The following is a 20,793-nucleotide window of genomic DNA, read 5'->3' as shown; positions in this document are numbered from 1 at the left end:
CCAAAATACTCAGGTATGCAGCTCAGAAGAATAGTTGCAGGTGTCTGCATTTTATCGTTTCGCATTTATCATCCATTTATTAATACGTATGTGTTGGTGTGTGTAACAGTAGTTTCCAAACAGGTTGAATAACCTGTGTTGTTGAGTCCATATTCAGAATTATCAAATTGATATTTAAAAGTGTAGTTATTGTAAGGGTTTACCTCATTGTTTTGATTTGTTTTGGAAACAGAAAATCCCACACATTTTGTAGAACACTCGTAAGTGTTACGTGCTGAAATTTGCCGAGCACCAACTGTCGACTGTACGTTTCCTGTGAGTAGTCTCCATTTCAATCAGAGAACGTGGAGACTGGCTGCAGTCACACAGCTAGAAAGAGGGCAGAGTCAGAATTCAAACTCTGACTGACTACCGAGACGTCTGGCTTTCCTACTTCACCAGAGTAAGGGCAGGCTGGGAAATCCCAGGCCCTTCTTCCTTAGGCCCAAATTCTTATTTGGGAGGACAGTGTACGTTTCCATCCCCTGTCAGTCTTCAGGCCACTGTTTGCATGGGTGATCTTTCCAGTTTGGTGATTCTACCCACTAAAGTACAGGCCTCATCAATGAGGGTTTTCATGGCCTTTCACTATTTAAACCTCTGCTGTGAAACATCATTATATCATTTATACAAAAAATATCAGTCAACATTATTACTTCCCACTCAACAAGACCATTTAAGAAGGTGAGAGCGTTTGTCAAGGGTAGGATACAGAACTGAAATCCAAGCTTTCATGAAAAGATCACCAGTGTGTGGACTGTCTTAAGTTGGATTCCTAAATCCTGTGGCTGCTATTCATTTTAAACTGTCTTTAGCAACATTCCCAAGGAACATCACATTAAGGAATGATGAAAATTGAGTAATGAGAAGCAATCAAGGTAGAACCAGTTGATAGAGGGATTTATGTTCAGAAATGTGAAGTATATAGTGCAACTTAATGAACATTCCTCTCAAAATAACTGACTTCTTTTGACCTTTTCTTTTTCTGTTTGTTTGTTTTTAGAAAATCCCTGGGAAGTTTAAGAAACTTTTCTCTGAACTTGAAAGTTTAACAGTAAGTAGTTGAGCATAGTGGACTTACTCTTCAAACTGATAGTTAGCCTCAGATTTCTTCCTAGATTTCAGTGGTCAATATCTCCATTCTGCCATGTCAGGTAGCTTAGACTAGTGCACCTGTATATGAACAGGTAGCTTTGCTTCTTAATGGAGTGAAGGAGGGTAATGGTTACTGCTTCTTCCTCTCCATGGAAAAAGGTAGCGAGAATGGTCTTTTTGGTGTGATATTCAGAAGGCACATTTTTCAGTACAGTCCATTTCAAAACCTATGAAATTAGCTAGTTTAAATTTACTATGCAATTCTTATGCATTATTCTTTTTTTCTTTTTACCATTTCTCCTTTTTATCATTCCTTGTATCTTTGAGATAACAAAATGTGCAGTTTCTTTTCAGAACACAACAAAAATGTTCTTTTGTTTTCTCTGCATTATCTGTGCATTATGAGGGCAGTTTTTCTTTGAGGTGTGCCTAACAAAAGACTTTGGGTTTACCTCATGATAGAAATTATGGAGAGGAAACTGTACTTAAGGAACCTATTGGAGGGAAAATAATAGGGCAATCAAAAGGTGTCTCTCTTTGGCAGTCATTTCCCATTATCGTCAACCAGTAACTTGACTTTCATTCATTGCCTAGATTTCCTGCCCTAATTTAGTGAGTTTATTCTCCTAGGAAACCTTTATCTACTTTGTTCTTAGGAAGAACCACTCTATGTCTAAATCATGTTCAAATTGTAACAGCGAAAATAGATTTAGAATTGTTTCTATAGCACATTGATTTTTCTTTCTCTTTGTAATCTGCTTGGTTCGGCAGGATCCATCCCTGAATCACAAAGCCTACCGAGACGCATTCAAGAAAATGAAGCCACCCAAAATCCCCTTCATGCCGTTATTGCTTAAAGGTAACAATTATCTGTCTTTTATGCTATGTAATTCCATCTTCCAGAAATTTATCACTCTGACTACGGAGGGCGAGGAAAGGAATCTCAGTTTCTTTATTTTTGTCATTCCAACCTAACTGTTGGCTTGTGACTGTTTTCACATGTTTGCTTCTTTCTGAGACACCTGAAATGCTTAATTGTTCTTAAGCAGACATCAAAGTATTTTCACTTGACTCACAAAACTTGGCACTGGAACTGTTTGTGTTTTTGCTTTATTCTGCTGCTAAGCCTTGTCTTATTTGAGTCTACAGTCCACTTAACTCAGCCAAGAATAAGGCTGGCATGAAGAATCCAAGTGGTGATCAGTTATGTTCTTTGTTTGCAACCTAAATTTCAGAGATTCAGCCCATGGCCTGCTGCTGTGTGAGAAAAACCTTCAGTCAACACAAGCAGTGTCATGTGTGAAAAGTTTTGGTAGAGAATGTACTTTCTTCTTTCCAGGAGTGAATCCAGTTGGGATAGTATGTGATAGCTGCAAGTTAGTCAACTAACTTCTCTTCTGTAGAGCAGCAGATCAGTCATCATGAAACATGTTAGTTAAACTTATTAATGAGATCTTGATGGTCTCTTTCAAACCAAGGGGATTAGTGAAAGGGAAGTTTGTTTTCATCAGGCCCATGCTTCTGACATTCAGTGTATATCCCACCCGTGTGCTTTCCAGGACAAGGGGTTTGGTCATTTCTCTTGGTCTTATTTTGATTCTTTTCAAGGAATTTTTATAGGAGTACTCTTTTATATTGCTTGCACCCTTCAGAGGCTTATACCTTCTGCGGGGTCAGGCCCTAGCGCCTACACTCATAAGTGTGGTGGAATTGCCTGGAAAATGAAGTACCTGGGAACTGGTTGGCCGGGCCGTGTCCTCTGCTGCCTCTCAATCGCCAGACCCACTGGCAGTAAAGCCGAAAATAAACTTTTTCGGCTTCTCCTGAGAACAGCCAGAGCTTGGAGAGCTTTTGAGTTGCTGTACATTCTTGCAGCTGTTTATCTAGTCTTCATCTAGTGTAAAGCAAGAATTTCTGTGAAACGGTAATGTATTAGGACAGTTAGGACAATGAAGCACATGGACTGCTTCACTCGAGCTCAAAGCATTCTGAGAACTGTAAATGGATGAAACAAGGAAAGATTGTAAAGCCAGAAAAACAACTTTAAAAAGTTCATTTGATTCTTCATTTTTATTTCTAAGATAAGTTTATTCGGGCTTGTGATTTTTATTTAAAATAAAACACCAGCTGGAGAGTGGGAGTGGTGGCATGTGGAAAGTAAAACTTAGAATCATGTAGACACAAATAGGAAAAATAGGAAAGGAACACAGATCTGGGAAAGGAATTGATTTTAGAAAGACAAAATTTTGAAACAATAGATGTTTTTAAGGTGATTAGAAAATGGTCAGCATTGTCCCTTTAATTTAGATGTGAGCTGAGCCTCCTGCTATATAGTAGTGGGTTTTCCCCAAAAATATTTAATGCAGTCAGGTGCCTCACACTTATGTCTTAGCTTGGATGCAATTTTCTGCTCTACTGAGTTTATCTAGAGCTCTTTGTTGGCAGCAAAACAAACTTCTCTTTTTTCTACTGAAAATACATTGTCTCATTCATTCTAGCAAATTAAACTTTTGCCCCCCCCCCTTTTTTTTCTCACTGAAAGCTCTTGAATTTTAAAAACAAGCTCACTTGTTTTTCCTTTATCTTTATTTTTGTCATTATAAAAATAAATAATATTGGCACTCTATTGCATTTAAAGTTACTATTTTTGTCTGAAATAATTTCAAAAGGAAAAATAGGATGACACTTTTAAATATGTATGTATCACATCTGTGGTAAGACATTTTGGAAAACATATACAACATTAATTCTTAGCTTTAGTAACTGCAAAATTATTTTAAAATTTGCAGTAAACTACTTTAGAACAAGCAACTTTTTCATGAAAATTTCCCAGCCCTCTTCTCTTGTGCCTCTTGCTTTGGATTGCTTTTGTTTAGAGAAAGAGACCAGATTAAACTTCTTGGGTATTAGGAAGGATTTGGGCTCCCATATTTCATTTTTTGAGTTAGTCAGTTCCTAATGACATGCAGGTTATCAAAGTAAGCACATAACCTAAAAATGCTTCCAGCTATCAGCTTATCTATTTGCCTGTGAATTTCTCACTTCTGATTTACTTTCCCCCTACTGTGGAGTCCAGTTCAGAAAGTAGTGACCAGGAAACCCTGAGTAAGTGTTGAAGAAAGGTTCCAGCTGAGCTAAAGGTCAAAAGCAGTTGAGTAATCTATGTCATGGTGTTTGGGGAGATGGTAATCCTTCCAGTAGAGTGAATAGTCAACCGGTGTCTGACGTTAAACTGAGGTTGTATCTGTATCTTCAAGGGCAGATTGTTATTGCAGATTTGTGGAGTTGTGTAAATAAAAGGAAGATTGAGGTGCTTCCATGTTTTTCCTTCTTTTTCACCTGCCATCTCTTCAAATGGAGTTAGTTCATCCCCAGTCCTGTTATATAAAATGTTAGGAGCATGTCTGGGTGTTTCCAGATAAAGGGGTCTGGCAGGTACTCATTTCAGGCACTGCACTTGGTGGGGACCCTCAGTGGCTTCACAGCCCACCCATGACTCAGGTTGTGAGACTCCAGTTTTTGAGTTCAACCACCTATTGAACTCAGACTTCCTAATCACACACTTGTCAGTCACCTGCATCAAAACCTGCAGCCATTTTGACCCCTTTCTCCTGGGCAGCAGCCCCTCTTCTCCCCCTACCTGGCCAGACATACCTTCCCTGCCTCATCCTCATGCCAGCATCAGCCTGCCAGCCCCCACCCTCAGGAGAGACTCCTTCCTCGTGTGCTGACCTCGACAAGTCCTTGCGAGCTGGGGATAAGCAAGACCGCCCAGGCAGAGGAGAGGGAAGAGACAGAATGAGCGACAAAGGAAACAGTAAAATTTGCAGAGGCCCCCACATCCAGTGAATTCAGCAAATTGACTGGAATAGATGATAAGAAATGTCTAAGTCCTTCTGAGTACCAGAGAGGCACCGTGGTGAGAGGAAGCGGGCCGCCCGGGCTCGCGTCCTGGCTCCGAGACGCAGAGCTGTGGTCGTGAGCCGGCTGTGCTCCATCCGCCTTTGGACTGTTGTTTCTTCACATTCTTTCCTGCTTAACTTTACCTTATACTCTTTTGTGAGTATTAAATGAGTTAGTGCCATGTCTGACACTGATGATAAATATAAGCTGTATTATGATCCTCATCTTGGGAACATAGGGTGGGGATGACAAGCCTTGGAACACCGGGGAAGTGGTCCAAGAACTTGGACAGGGCATTTGTAACCTGAATTCTCCGGGAGTGAGGAGATACTAGGCTCCTAGGTGGAGTTTAAGGTAAACAATGTGCACACAGTGCTTTGCTTGCTGTACAGAAAGAATACAAGTTAGCTGTGTTGGCTGCTCTTTCTCTAAATATTGTGTCAGAGACATGAAGCTTGCGATTCTATTCTGAAAGCAAAACAGTGAAAGATAATAAAATAACCAGAGAGCTCGTCAGATGACTGTGTAATGGTGAATTGTTTTCTTGCTCAAACATCAGTTTAAAAAAGGAAAGAAAAAACCTTAGGAAAACCTTGCAGTCCGGTGGGGTGGAAGCTGTGTTTAAAGGATGCCTTGAGAAAAGGGTTGTATCAGTGTATTGTGTGATTGGTCTTGCCCTCTGGTGGCCAGTTTAAAGCTCAGCAGCTAAGTGTGTTTCAGGCCAGTTTCCCAAGCACCTGCCTTGTAATTACCCCATAGTGAAGTGAAGTCGCTCAGTGAGTCTGCGATCCCATGGATTGTAGTCTACCAGGCTTCGTTTGTCTACCAGGCTTCTCTGTCCATGGGATATTCTAGGCAAGAGTACTGGAGTGTGTTGCCATTTCCTTCTCCAGGGGATCTTCCTGACCCAGGGATTGAACCCAGGTCTCCTGCATTGCAGGCAGACGCTTTACCCTCTGAGCCACCAGGGAAGCCCTCCATATGGACCAGCAGAATCAAAGTCTTGACTAAATGCAAATACTTTCCCTTTCTATTTAGAGGAATTCAATCTCTTCACTTCTGTCTTTTATATCATGTTATTTTAAGAAGATTTTTGAAAATTGTTTTCATTTGGTTTGCCCTGCATGTCTGTGATATAACATGATTATTTGCACATTCTTTAAATTGTAGTATATTTCTTACTTTGATTCTTGTCTGTGAGGATTCCCTATGGTTCAGTCACTCACCCTCTGGTTTGAATTTTTATAAGTCACCCCTCTTTTGGAGCTTTAGCTCCTGTCATTGTTGCTAGTCCCCATCTTTTGAAGAAGCATTCCTGTAAGTTTTGCAACCAGAGGGAGGTTTTTATTTGAATGTCTCCTGTCACTTCAAATGCAGCGAGGCGCAAGTCAAATGTCACGCTCCCTTGCTCTGACAATGCACCTTCTCCTCCCTTCCTTACGTTGTCCTCATCAGTGACACTGGCTTTCCAGTGGTTGAATAGACCCAGAAACCTTGCCATTTCTAACCTGTCCCTTTCCTCACTCACTTGGGATAACCACACCAGCCCTGGCTTTTAGAACCAGAAATCTAAGTTTGAACATCCACATCTAAATCTTGATGTTTGAAGTAACGCAGACCCCATTCACTTTACCAGGGATTGTTAAAAAGCAAATACATAAATATTAAAATACTTTTTGTTGCTGGGTATTCAGTTCTTTTCTGTTCACTGTTCTGGCCTAAAAACATAATGGACCAGTTAAGTTGTAGAATAGTGTTAGCTTATGTTAAGCGGGTTGAAGTCAAAGCCTAGAGTATAACAGCAAGATACACACTTGTGTGAATGCTAGAATGTTTTCTCTACACACATAAATTATGCCCTCTCACATTGCATCCTGTACAGAGTCAGCTCCAAGTTGCCTGGTCTAATGCGGGAAATAATCCGTAATGTTTAAGAAAAATTAATAAGCTGCCCTGCATCTACACCTCTCCAGCCCTGACTCACGACCTGTTCCTAATGGTACATGCATCTTCTTGTTTTTAATTTTCAGATGTAACGTTCATTCATGAGGGAAATAAAACATTTCTGGATAATCTTGTCAACTTTGAAAAACTGGTATGTAAAATTTCACTGTTTCTCTTTTTACCCACTGTAAGGGAAATGCGTACTTTCCTTGCTGTGGGAGATGACATTCTCTATTGGACTGGTGGTGATTTATTTGCTGCATGTTATGTACTGTCAATAAAATGCATCCCAATTAAAAAGAAGTGAAGTGTGCTGCCAAGGTTTTGAGAGCCAAGTATGAACATCTGCTTTTTATTTTTGAAAATGGAACTTCATTAGATTAACATCAGTGGTTGAGTGTATGTATCTGAACTGGAACTAAAGTGGTAAGGTTCCTGTCAGCAGGAATTCACACTTGTAAAGTTGAGCCTTGTGGCTTTAAAGGTGTCTCCCTGTGTCTTGGCAAGCACTGCTCCTCCTCCTGGGGAGGTATGTCCTTCGAAGGTGGAATTTATTGGGTCTGCCTGGGAGAGGAAGGACCACCCATTTATCAGCCTGTGGGCAGGTGCTGCCGCTATGTGAGACCACCTCATGCAAAGTGAGAAAGTGAGCCCGTGAGAAGGGGCCCCCCAGCGAGCCCCTTCTTACACATTCCTGAAATGCTTTTTCTTGGACGTTCCTGGGTGCTCTGTCATGCAGCAGGCTCCTCCTAGCCTTTCTCACCAGCTGAGGGCAGAGGCGGAGTTGCCTGTAAGGGCTGAGCAACTGTGAAACTGCTCCAAGGAGACCCTGTTGACTACAAGAATGGATTTGTTTGACAGATGAACTTTCGTGTCAGAGATGAGCCTGCCATGCATGATTAAAGATGATATCAGTGACCCCTGTCCATAGACCCTGACCTTTGAGTGACCTTTTTAGTAATGGTAATGGATTCATGTGGACTCTCAGGAATGGGCCCCTGGTTCCCTGTGAGACCAGGTCAGGCATTTGAGAGAAGGTTGAGTGAGTTGGGGGCCCATAGACCATAACCAAAGAACAGTACCAGCTGATGAGTCCAAACACGGTTTAGCCTCTGACCATTGCCTCCTAGGTGCCCAGCTCTAACTGTGAGGTTAACTCACTCACACGGGAGGAGATGGCACGGTGTCAGTGCAGGCAGCTCTTGTACAACCTGAACACCCAAGCAGCTGGGATCTGGGAGACTGACATCTTAGGGTATCTTGCCATAGCTCTGTTTTAATAATTTGAGGATGATCGCTTTCTGGGTAGTTAGAGTTTAAGTGGACACGTCCATAGCTTTTCAAGTCTCTCCCGACACTATGTGCTTTGGAATTGAGCTCAGTTATTTTACATACTTCAGTCAAATCAACACACCTGAAATAGATATTTAAAGTATTGAGTCTTCTTGTATTAAAAGTATTATTCTTGTATGAAAAATATTATTTTTTAGAGGTTGTTCTGTGTCACCCAGTAATGTTCTGAAGATCCCAGGACCTATTTGTGGCCTTAGACTGTAGGCAGCAACACACTAGCCTGTTGGTGGGTTGTCTCCAGTGTTTGATATTAGTGAAATGACCACAGGAATATGAAGCTGCTGGTCAATATTTATTTCAAATCTTGGCCAACGCCTCCGCTTAAGAACGCGAGATAAGCTTGGGTAAGTGTGTGTGAAGAGGAGGGGCAAGGTGTGAAACACCAAGAGGCGTTCCCTCTGAGGGTCTTGTGCCCTTCACCCTGAGGAACCCATGGGAACGCGGGAGAGCAGGAGGCGCTCGGTACACGCTGAGTTTGTCTCTTGTGAAAGGTAGACTGGTGGTTGACCTTCTTCCCAAAGGGAACCTGTGACTCAAGTTCATTGTGTCATTTCCTCTCAGATGGAGCTCTCCAAGTGAGGGAACAATTTGAAAAATGCACAGATTGGGAAAGAGCAGTGGAAGGCTTCCTGCACCCTCTCTATTTCATTCTGACCAGCGTCTCTGGTCTTCCCCGGCTTTTTCCAGTAGAAGCCTTTTGATGCCAACCAACATAGTCTAGGGCCTTGCTTTCACAGAGACAAGACTTCAGACTGGCCATAGGACTTCTCTTAGGGTCAATACTGTATGTACCCTTAATATTTTAATAAAGCCTAGTGAAATAATGAGGTATAAACAGGTAATCTTTCATTTTAAATTTTAAATTGTTGAAGAGAACTCTTACTAAAAAGCTGGCTAGAAGATAAGTGCAGTTATCCATTTGTGCGGCAGACCCTTGGCACACAGCACACCCGTCATGGACTCAGCTAGCATGTCATTTCTAAAGGGAGCAGATTTTGTAGCGTTACTGAGTTCCTGGTCCTCAAAGCAGATGGCACTTAAGAAGCAGTATGCTGACCCCCCTCCTTGCACAGAGAATTCAGGGTGAAGTCAGAATTTTTTTCTGGAAGGACAAAACTCTATTTTACATTGTTTAAAGCCCTATGTTATACTGGGATGCCAGAGAGTGAAACTGAATTTCCTACTAGAGTCAGTAGTTCCAGCGTGTTTCTTAGCAAAAGACAGGGTTTCACTTAAGCTAAAATAGCATCATCTTTCACAATAATGAACCAGCAGATCCTAACTGGATTAACTTGTGGGAAGCCAGTTCCTTATGATGGATATATTAGCCAGCGAGCAGATAATTCAGTGTATTATCTTTATCAGGCTGATCCCGCCAACACATTAGGTCAGAGAACAGAGAAGGCTCAGAAGTGCTTCAATGGATGTAATAAGTTTTCTATTGTTCCCCTCGCTGCCTTAGCTGCTCCAAACGTATCAGCCTCAGACCATTAAATAATAAAGGAAAAAAATGCATTCTTCTATATTTCTCTTTATCCCTCAATGTTAAGACATCATCCTTCATCATAGCTCTTCCCTCCCACTTTGGAAAACCTGAAGATGAGATCTGGGCTCAGGTTGCAGTGCTGCCCTGAGTACCAGCCTTGCATCAGCTGTGCGCATGGCACGTGATAGAGATCGAGGTGACGCCATACCTTAAAACAGCGAGAGAGCGGTCCTGGGAATAGTGGGAAAATTGGGGGAAGGAAATTTAACAATACATTCACAGACGTGAGTCAGATCTCATTTCCTTTACAGTTGCAACTCGGGCTGCTGCTGTAATCACTGTCCCATTTAATTTTTTCACTATTGAGTAGAAATACAATAGAAATGCAGCCCATGAGAACAATCTAAGAAGTAGGTCATATTCAAATAATGTTTCTGGAGGTCTGCTGCATTTTAAGTAATTGTTTTAGTGTCAACATTATTACATTAGCCATAATTTGTTGAGGGTTTGCTGCCTATAGATTACCTGTGTTCAGTGTGTGTGGGCAGGACATGAAAAATGATGGCCCAAGGTCCCAACTGCTGTGTATAAAATAAATACTATATACAGATGTATTGTACAACACAGATGAATATAGCCAATATTTTATAATAACTTTAGATGGAGTATAATCTATAAAAATTTTGAATCACTGTGTTGTATACCAGAAACTATTATAATACTGTAAATCACTATATTTCAATTAGTAAGAAAAAGATGATACCCATTTAGGAAGGTTTGGAGGACCAGATTATGAATAATGTTGATTCTGGAATTATAGGGTGATGTTTGAATTTTGTATGAAACAGCGTATGGAGTCACTGTAGACTTGCAGAGCGCGGGAACAGGATGACAGATGTTTGGAGATTATTCTGCCAACTGCACAGGAGGAAGTGTAGAGGAGATTGGTCTTGTCCTAAATGCTGTCTTTCCTTTGCCATGGAAAAATGACTATGGTAGAGCAAGCTGGAAGATAGTGCAGGCACACGAGTATGAGACGAGGGGTCTTGTCAACAGGAAGGAGCTGCGTAAGAAACCTTTTCCTGGAGATGAAAAGAACTTTCGAGAACTTTAGAAATTAAAGCAGAAAACTGAAGACTAGGAAAGGGAATGTAAATAATAAGCAGGGAACAGTCTCTGTAAAGATATTGATGTTTTAGAAGATGTTCGTCTTTCATAAACATCCCCTTTCCTATCACCATTTGAGTTTCTTGAGTCTTTGATTCCACAAAATCCCTGCATGCGTTCAGCAGGTGTGTGTGAGGCTATGTATGTGCTGTATGGTAGGTGCTGGGGCTGCAAGGCCCTCTTGTGATAGCTGGTCTAGAGGAGGAGGAAAGTCCCACCCTGATCACAACACCACAAGCCCAGTAACCACTGTACCCAGAGCGGTGGGGAGGTGGAGAATGGAGCCTCCCGGGTCCAGAAGGGAGACCTCAGAAAGACTTCCTGGGGAGGAGGTGAAACTTCTGAAGTGAAACCTACCTTCCAAATGTGGACAGGTAGGTTGAGGTTGGACATGCTGCACTTTTTAATATATTATCTTTTAAATATTTATTTTTTCTTTTTATTTGAGGTATAGTTAGTATACAGTAGTATATAAGTTATAGGTGTACAACTTTGTGATTCATAATTTTTAAAGGTTCTACCCCATTTATAGTTGTTATAAAATATTGGCCACGTTCTCTATGTTGTACTATATCCTTGTAGTTTATTTATTTTACGTGTAATAATGTGTACTGCTTAATCCCCTTCCCCTATCTTGCCTCTCCCTCCTTCCCCTCCAACTGGTGACCAACCGCTAGTTTACTCTCTATTTCTGTGAATCTGTTCTATTTTGTTATATTCACTAGTTTATTTTTTAGACTCCACGTATAAGTGATATCATACAGTGTTTGTCTTTCTCCCTCCAAGCCCATCCATATTGTTGCAGATGGCAAAATTGCATTCTTTTTACTGTCTGAGTCGTATTCCATTGTATGTATGTATATATGTCACGGCATCGTTATCCACTCACCAGCCGATGGACACTTAGGTCACTTCCTTATCTTGGCAACTGTGAATAATGCTGCTGTGAATGTTGGGGTGCATATGTCCTTTTGAATTAGTATTCATTTGCTTCAGATGTAGACCCAGGAGTGAAATTGCTGGATATGATAGTTCTGTTTTTAGTTTTTTGAGGAATCTCCATACTGTTTTCCATAGCGGCTGCCCCAGTTTACATTCCCACCGACAGTGTGCAAGGGCTCCCTTTTTTCATGTCCTCAGCAACGTTTGTGGTCTTTATGTTAGCCATTCTGACAGGTGTGAGGTAGTATCTCCTTGCGGTTTTGATTTGCATTTCTCTGATGATTAACGATACAACTGAAGCGACTTAGCAGCCGATGATTAACAGTGTTGGAACATCTTTTCATACGCTGTCAGCCATCTGTATGTCATCCTTGGAAAAATGTCTATTCAGGTTGTCTGCTCATTTTGTAATTGGGTTGTCTGTTTTCTTGATGTTGAGTTATATGAGCTCTTTATATATTTTGCATATTAACTCCTTATCAGTCATAGTATTTACAGATATTTTCTCATGTTAAGTAGGTTGTTTTGTGCTGTATTCTTTACAGTATGTTTTTACAAGTCTTGGTTAGAATCTGTGCAACTGGGGTTGAGAGCCACTATTTCTGCACACAAGGTCTGGATATTCTTTTGTAATCTAAACTCAGTATACTCAATTAAAGCCATGTCTAGTGCCAAATGCAGCTTTTCTGTGTACATCCAGTGGGATTAGACCATTCAGCCCTGCCCCACTGCTACTTCAGCGACACCAGAAATGAGCCTTCCACTGATGTGCTTCCTCTCCTGCCTTTCAGCACATGATCGCCGACACTGTCCGGACCCTTAGACACTGCAGGACCAACCAGTTTGGTGAGTCGTTGAAGCTGGTTACGGCATGTTCATTTGTCACACATTGGTACAGACTATGGCCATTTCACAAGTATTTGGTGACAGAAAATTAAAACACGTGGTAAAATATAATATTCACATCATATGCATGTATTGTATTTCTCCGTCTCATCACTGCATGTTTGGGACAGAGAGTAAGATAAGAAATGGCAGCTCTTCATCCTGCCCCAGCAGCAGGTTTTCACTGTACAGTGTGACTTACAACTGTCAGAAGCTCCCATTCCAGCGCCCGCCCCCGAAAGTCTTGTTTGCTCGTCCTCTGGCTCAGAATGACCTGTGGGTTTATCAGGGGTGACCCTGTCCTTCACCTCCCTGCCTGGAGCCTTCCTGGAATAGGAATATAGTTTGTAAAAGTGCCCAAAGTAGTTTTCCAGAATCTTTTCTCCTCTCCAGCGAAAACTTCCTGTCTGGAGCTTCCTTTCACTGAAAAAGTGTTTTTTTGAGCTCTTTTGTAGATTCCCCACTGAGACTAATGTATATAGGAATATTTGTTTCTTTTTAAGTCTCAGGAATAATTTACATTATGTTTAAATGATGTTAAGACATTGCAGGAAGGAAGGAAATTGAGATGTATTGAGTTCAGGGAGCTTTCACATGGGCAGTAGAATCCTGACCCCAGGGCTAGTGAATGGAGGTTATTGACTCTGTGGATGCAGAACAGAAGACCCCGGCTCTGAGAGGCTGACTCTCTCAGCCGTTCCTCAGACCACCTGGCTGGTACCCTTTCCTTCACCTTGCACAGACTTTAGAGATAAAAAGGCAGGGGGTTTTTTTTGTTGTTTTTTTTTTAAAGACAGAGTTCATAATTATAAATCAATCAGAAGTGACCACTAAGTAAAACCTAACTTTAAGTAATACATACTCATTGTAAACCAATGTTTTTCAACAATACAGAACTGTAAAGTAGAATGATCAAAGTCCTACTTCCTAAGGAAAATATTGCTAACACTTTGGTACATATTCCTTAAGAATTTTCTTTCTGTTACATACTCTTAAGAATTTTCTTTCCGTTTCCAGTCTTGAGTAGCTTTATTGTCCTCCAACAAAGCAGTTGGAGTGAACTTCTGAGTGAATTACGAAATTTCTACTTGAAAGAGAGAATTATAAATACAGGACCTAATCTTCTGAATGTTCACATCAGCAAATACTATTTGATACATGCTTATATAATTCTCCATTAACTACTCAAGTATAATGCAGTTTCAATAGAAATAGCTAAGAACATTGGCATGGAGATTCATTCAAAGGTATAAGCATAATATTGCTGATGAGTAAAGGATTTGTATTTCTTTCACCCTCCTTTGCTTCCCATGCATTTTTGGGTTCTCAGCAAATTCTGGGACCTCGGTCTCACTTGCCAAGGGCTTCTGGTCTATATACACTGCACATGTGGGCAGGAGGGTTAGAGCAGTGTGGCTGGCCTTGATCTTGCAGTCAACCTCCCATCACCAGAGGATGAGTCTGCAAGACACAAAGCAAAGGAGAAATTTAAATGACCGTCAGGCCATTTGGTGTTTTGTATTTACCTATCTTTAAAAATCAAGTTTGGAACTGAATTACCTAAATTCATTTTGACAGTTTATATAGGCAGGGTTAACCGACATCAGCACTTGGAAAGCCACTTTGAATTACAGAGTGCCCTGCAAGGGTCATGCATCATGGTTGGAAGCATTCCTCTTGCCATCTTTTTAAGACTGGAAACTTAACAACAAAATTATCTTGGGAGCATCATGTTTTCTAAAGCAAACAAGGAGGATGGTAAAACCTTTTAACTCTCGGTGCTTTTACTTTTTGAACTGGAAAGCCTTGTTTCTATTAAACCTAAGGACTACAAGCCATCCATAATATACACACCTTAAGTTATTTCCTTAGAAAACATATCTGTCACAGAGGAGGGGGAAATAGGTTTTCCTCAAGAGAAAAAATTTCTGCATTAGAATGCTCAGCTTCCTGAGGGCCTTTTCCTTCTGCTCAAGCTGAACTCACCCCCTGCTTCTCCATCCGAAACCCCAGGGATCATGGAGGCTCACAGTTACCTTGTGTGTCTGGAATGTAGCTCAGCCCATCTCCACAGGCCATGAGGGGGGTTTTTGTTTGCTTGTTTTTGACTACGGGAAGTGGGCCTGCCCCATTGTCCAGGCTACTTTATCTCTGGTTCCTTATCACAGCTGCCAGCAGCATGGCATGCAGGGTTCACAGTGCTCCAGAGCCTCTTGTGGCCCTTGGTCTGCTGGGCGTTTGGGAGTAGGAACCCCCTTGCCTTGTCTTTTGCTGGGCGAATGTCAGCCCATCCACATACTTCCTGAACCTTCTTTGCCTGTTAACCAGACTTTCAGTTCACTTCAGCAATGTTTGTTCACTCAGTTGCTCCCTTAAATCCTGCACCTCCCAAAAAAAAAGGACACCAAAAAATTATATGAAATAGTTAAAAAAATAAAATACTATTGTGTCCATGTAGTCACCGGATTAGCAGTGATTTCTGACAGTTCCAGCCTATGCAAGAGCCTGTGAAGGCCATTTAGTGGGGAGCCAAGACCATGGACCTGGGTGCCTCGTGGTCTGGGCTCCAGTCCTGCTCTGCCACTTACCTGCCGTTTCTGTGCTGTTTCCCGTTTGGGGGAGAAGATCATAACAACCACTAAATACTGTATCATGTGAGGAGACATCACTCTCTCTATCAAGGTTGGTAAAACATATCTTGCCAGTCTAATCACCTCACCTGAGGAATCTAGTCTGAGCCCAGAAAGCATCTACGTGATTAGCAAACAGACATCTCTTCTGGGATTATGACAAATGAGGGTCAACCTTTCTGGAGTTACACTGTATCTTCATGCAGGGTTTTACTGGTATTTAGAAATAGCTTACTGCTCTCATGAGATTGACTTTTTCCCCCTTCCCCAACATAGGAGGTGACATATCTCCAAAAGAGCACCCGGAGTTAAAGTCGTACGTGCATCACCTGTACGTCATTGACAGCCAGCAAGCCCTATTTGAGCTCTCGCACAGGATCGAGCCGCGGGTATGAGCCTCACCGCGCACTGCCTCGCCTCCCCCGGAACCGCAGTGCCAAGCGTGTTATGTTCCTGCGAGAAAAGTTGCTGAGTTTTATCAGCGTATCACAATAAGACGCACACAGCAAAGCCAGCCAGAGCGTGCTCAGGAAGTGATGTCAGCCACCTGAGTTGGGGAGAGGCTGCTATCGAAAGGAGACGGCAGAAGAGGAGGCAGAAACTTTCTCGAAATGAGAAGTCTGGCTTTTTAGGATCACCGTGTTGAGCCAATCCATTGTTCACTTTGCGACGTGCCAGCGTCAAGGCAGGAGGCCGCCCCTTGTCATGCGGTGACCAGACAGCTTGGTTAGAGTGCACAGGAGCCAGCAGGGAGCTTTACTTGGCCTGGCAGTAGATGGCTGTGTATAGGCTGTCAGAGTAGGAGCTCGTCTGAACACTCAAAGACAGTGATGGCATCTCTAGGTTTCTATGGAGATGGACTGGTCTCCATCGTTACAAACTAGGACATCACCAAAAGCTACTTGTGTCTAAGGAGGCAGTGAGCACTGGCAGCTGCCACCCCTGCTCTAATCTCCAGAAGAGAAATGTCGAGGCATGCATTTCTTAGCAGCTCAGTCACTTAGTGCTGTATGCTTGCGGGTAAAATTCATTTCTGCACAACTTGATTTACTTCTGTAAGTGAGTTAGACTAAGTTGCTTTGCCAATACGGAAAAATAGTCATCTTTAAGAAACTGACTCACTGTTTACTTTCTGGGGATTTTCTTTACATGTGCAGACAGGCTCTCATCTCTCCTCAAATACAGTACAATTTTTGACAAAAGCACAGTGCCTGCCACGTCACGGGCACTCTGTAACTGTTTCTGGGGGTGACAGAGTCACAAAAGTCCATCATCTCGCGCCTGGCAGTGCCCTTGTGTTCTCACGCTTCGGCCACCTCGTGCCTACACTCTGGAATGAGAACCACCAGTACAGGGGGTGTACATGGGATTTGATGTGTGGACCGCTTAGCGCTCCCTGGAGAAGAAGAAGGGATATAGAACAGTGGCAGTGGCCTGTCTTTCAGCAGATGGAAAGAGCCCCCAGAGATCCAAATATCTGATTTATGTTGGACACTTAGAAGTCCTGTAGCCCACCTCCCAACCAAGGCAGGGGGCCTTTCTATAATTTGCCTCTTTTTTCTTCTCAAAGTCTCAGAGTCTTTTAGATCTCTTTTTATTTCCATTTTTAGAGATTGGGGCTCCTACGGTAAATAAGACCTCTGGCTGTTCTCACGAACTGGTTTGCCTCAACCTTCAAATGAACAAAAAAGACCTGTGGGAAACAATATTGAAATCCATCCCTGCCAGCCAGATCCTTGTCACTTCGCTTAAATACAAAGTTCCCGCTTCCCATATTAGGTCCTTTCATTTCCACACATGTGGCCCTGGAGCCCCTCTCGCCAGCCCTGCCAGCTCCTCTCCTCGGCGCCTGTACAGATCCGCTTCCTCCTCTCATCAGCGCGTCAGCACTGAGACGTGTCCAGCGTTGTTCCCTGGACTTGGCAACCACGCTGGCCTGGAGAGTTGACTCGAAAGAACCGCATGGAGCAAATTTGGGAAGGACTTTGAGAGTCTGTCCCATTGCGTCCTTCAGTCCTGAAAATGAACAGGGCTTGACAGAAAGGCACCATCCTGGGCTGGTCCACTCAGAGAAATGCCCCAGCCAGCTGGGAATGGAATGAAACTCACTGGAAGCAATCAGAACCATCAGAACCAGGGAAAAGCGATTTCTCTCAAGGCTGATCAAACAGTGATGCGCTCCCCTTGGCGATTACTGGTGACGGTGTGGGCTGACAGCACCCGTGTGCTTTGGTCTTTTCTCTATTCTTAGGGAGTAGCATTTAGCCATTCTGATCCTGTGAGGCTGTTTTGACATCATCTCTGTGTTTTAGAGTTTGCGTGATTATTCGCATTAGATTTACACTGCTCCATCTAGAACTACTGCAGTTGCCCCAGTGGAGAGCTATTTCAACACAGCACCTGCTGCTTGGACCTCAGCTCAGATATGTGCATGGCCAAACAAATCCACATGTACACCGGGCCTGAACAGATTCTGAGGGTGCATTTAGTTTACCCGCATGTGGTATGAGTAGAAACAGACTGGGAAGAGAAGGGTGCTCGCCTTCTGTTTCCCCCAGTCATGGGGCGCACGTGGCTCTCGGGCTCTCCCCCAGTCATGGGGCTCGTGTGGCTCTCGGGGTCTCCCCCAGTCATGGGGCGCACATGGCTCTCAGGGCAGCAAAAGGAAAGGAGGATTTTGTTCTGTTTAGATGTGCTTTTCCATCCCCATCTTCTGAAAGTCATAATCTCCAAATCTTCTGAAATTTAACAACAGTCTCCAGAGGTTTCTCTGGCAGCAGGTCTCAGAAATTTCAGAAGCACTGAGAAGGCCTGTATCTGGAACTGAAGGATTCAAGCAGGATCATGGGGACCAGATCAAGCTTAACATGGGACTCTTTCTAACAAGTCTGGAGTTGTCTCAGTGAGCAGGCTGCACAGAATTTAAGCTGGGTCCCTGTTAATAGGGGTAGGTCATATTCCCTCACCAGGAAGATGTATAAGCTCCTTTCCAACTCTTAGATTTTCACAGTTGCATAAAATCTCCGTTCACTCTGAAACATCTCATGTATCAGCAACCTTCACCAGCGAGGAGTGCATGGGCCCTTCTAAGAGGGTTCTTTTTGCTACAGCACAACTTTCAGACAGTCCTGTGTGTCTTTGGATTTGTCAGCATTCCAGCAAACCAGCCCTCTTTAGAAATTAGCAAAGGATAGTGTGCTCTTTGATCAGTTGTGTCTGACTCTTTGTGACCCCATGAACTGTAGCCCACCAGGCTCCTCTGTCCATGGGATTCTCCAGGCAAGAGTACTGGACTGGGTAGCGCCATTCCCTTCTCTAGGATCTTCCCAAACCAGGGGCTGAACCCAGGTCTCCTGCATTACAGGCAGATTCTTTACCATCTGAGCCACCAGGGAAGCCCCAGCAACAGTTCCCAATAGGCAAAATCATAACCATTCCAAAAATATTAAATTTTTTCATACACATTTGCAGATCCTCCAAAGACCACAGTTTTTTAAATTCACTGTTACAATCTGTACAATTGCTGAATGGTTGTAGTGATACTTCTTATCACCTACATTTACTTTATTCTGATATCTCAGAATAAATTTATTGTCTTAGACCCCTATCCACAAGCAAGTTGGGTAGAGCATACCTGAAATTCCGAGGCATGAGGACAAAGTAAAAGCCCACCCCTCTCAATTTGTGGGGAGAAGTGTACTCATCTCTGCGTAGGGAGAAGCAGTAGTGTGAAAGAGAAGGCGTTGGTGGCTTTCAATCCCTGGAGCCTGGCCTTGACGGCTGCCCTGATCCCCGCCCTGTGGTTTTGTTGTGGGCATCACTCACCACAGATCCCAAGTGTCCCTGGGTGGCACAGGGAATCCGAACTTCTCAGAAACTAGGGGCAGATCAGATCCACTGTGGTGGTCTAACACAGAGTTTCTTTTAAATGCGGTCTAATGCGGAGTTTCTTTTAAATGCTTCAAAGACGTGTCCTTAAAATTTCAGCCTGCTTATTAACCAGTGAGCCATTGTGCTTAGAACCAGTGCTGGAAAAATGTTTTTTAAAATTGCCAAAAAGTTAAATGAAAATGTACTATATAAAGCAAAGCTGTATATACTAAACATTTTTTAGCAGAGTACTATTTATTTGCATAGCCTATTTATTGTATTCGTATTACACTGTTTATTAAAGACTGGGATGAAGTCAACCAGAAGCAAGGACTCTTGAGTGCTGTGACCTTGTCAGCTTGCGTTAACAGTTAGAAGATAGAAAACCTGCAATCAGGGCGCCTACCTAACTTCTCAGGGACTACACTTTGTAGTTTTCCACCATTAGAAGAGCTGGTAAATATGAAACACTTGTGGAATTACCAGAATTGCCATTAACAGTATTTTCTTTCTCATATCTCATGCTTTCTGCTTCTGTACATATGACTGTGCTGTGTATTTATCAAAGCTAGTAAGCAATAATTTATATGTAAAAATGGCCAAGCAATATAAGGTGAAAACTTACGTAAGTTACTGTTACCTTGTATTTTCAAGTGTTTTTTTAAAAAACTGCTTTTCCAAATATAAGATTATGTTAAAGATACACTATTCACGCCTCAGAACGTCTTGCTTTGTGATGTTTGGGGACTCTATAGCCAGTATTCTGGTACCATATTATGCTCAGATGGAAACTCAGGAATCGTTTACCCAGAGTGTGCTACAGGTAGGTGAGGAGATTCTCAGGTGGCCTGTGGAAGCCAAAATCATTTATGGAGTTATTGCAGAACCTAAACATGCTGTGTTGGAAATCGCGTCCTTTTCTGGGATGTGCAGAGTCTGACAACCCTCACCAGCACCTCACCTCACTCAAGTGGAATGGGGTGCTCTCCCTAGCCAGCCCAGACATGGAGGGAAGTTCCAGGCCCTTGTGGGGATGCTCGAGGCTGGGGCCAGTGGCAGCACAAGAGCCGGGGTGAGATGCTGAAGCAGAAGGGTGGTAATGATATGCTCCACAGGCCGGAAAGACATTAGACTGTCACACCAACTGTCCTCTAGCCCTTCTATACATCCTGCCCATTGGTGTCAAGCTTGGCCTCTGGCATGTGCTGATCCTTCCCTGCAGGAGGATTATGTTGGATTGAGTACCGGCTAAACGTCATCCTCTGTGCAGTGAAAAAGGCAAGGAGTGACCTGTGTGGCTTGGAGACTGAAGCTTTGAGGTAGCCTGTGGCCGCCATGTCTCTTCTGTGAGACCCGCAGTGCCCAGGTAGAGGTGTCTCCATCCACTGGACTCTCCAGCTTGTGGACGATGTATCATTTGAGGGAGAGAGAGAACACCCTCATTAGAAGCTACTGAGACTGAATGGAGGGGTGGGGTGA

At 42.9% G+C, this 20,793-nt stretch overlaps 1 protein-coding gene across 3 annotated transcripts in view; it reads left to right on the top strand.

Annotated features, from left to right (window-relative positions):
• RAPGEF5 (Rap guanine nucleotide exchange factor 5) overlaps positions 1 to 20,022 on the top strand; it is a 235,203-nt gene extending 215,181 nt beyond the window's left edge. For all 3 annotated transcript variants that reach the window (XM_010804110.4, XM_005205289.5, XM_059885819.1), the window contains 5 exons: positions 1,043 to 1,093; positions 1,906 to 1,993; positions 7,068 to 7,132; positions 12,721 to 12,775; positions 15,721 to 20,022. In XM_010804110.4, the coding sequence (XP_010802412.2) occupies positions 1,043 to 1,093; positions 1,906 to 1,993; positions 7,068 to 7,132; positions 12,721 to 12,775; positions 15,721 to 15,839 (378 nt within the window). In that variant the 3' untranslated portion in view covers positions 15,840 to 20,022. The remainder of the gene's footprint in view (positions 1 to 1,042; positions 1,094 to 1,905; positions 1,994 to 7,067; positions 7,133 to 12,720; positions 12,776 to 15,720) is intronic.
• The last annotated feature ends 771 nt before the right edge of the window (positions 20,023 to 20,793 follow it).

The sequence above is a fragment of the Bos taurus genome, chromosome 4, assembly GCF_002263795.3.
Source record: "Bos taurus isolate L1 Dominette 01449 registration number 42190680 breed Hereford chromosome 4, ARS-UCD2.0, whole genome shotgun sequence".
NCBI lineage: Eukaryota > Metazoa > Chordata > Mammalia > Artiodactyla > Bovidae > Bos > Bos taurus.
This window is presented reverse-complemented; position numbering and strand designations above follow the sequence as displayed.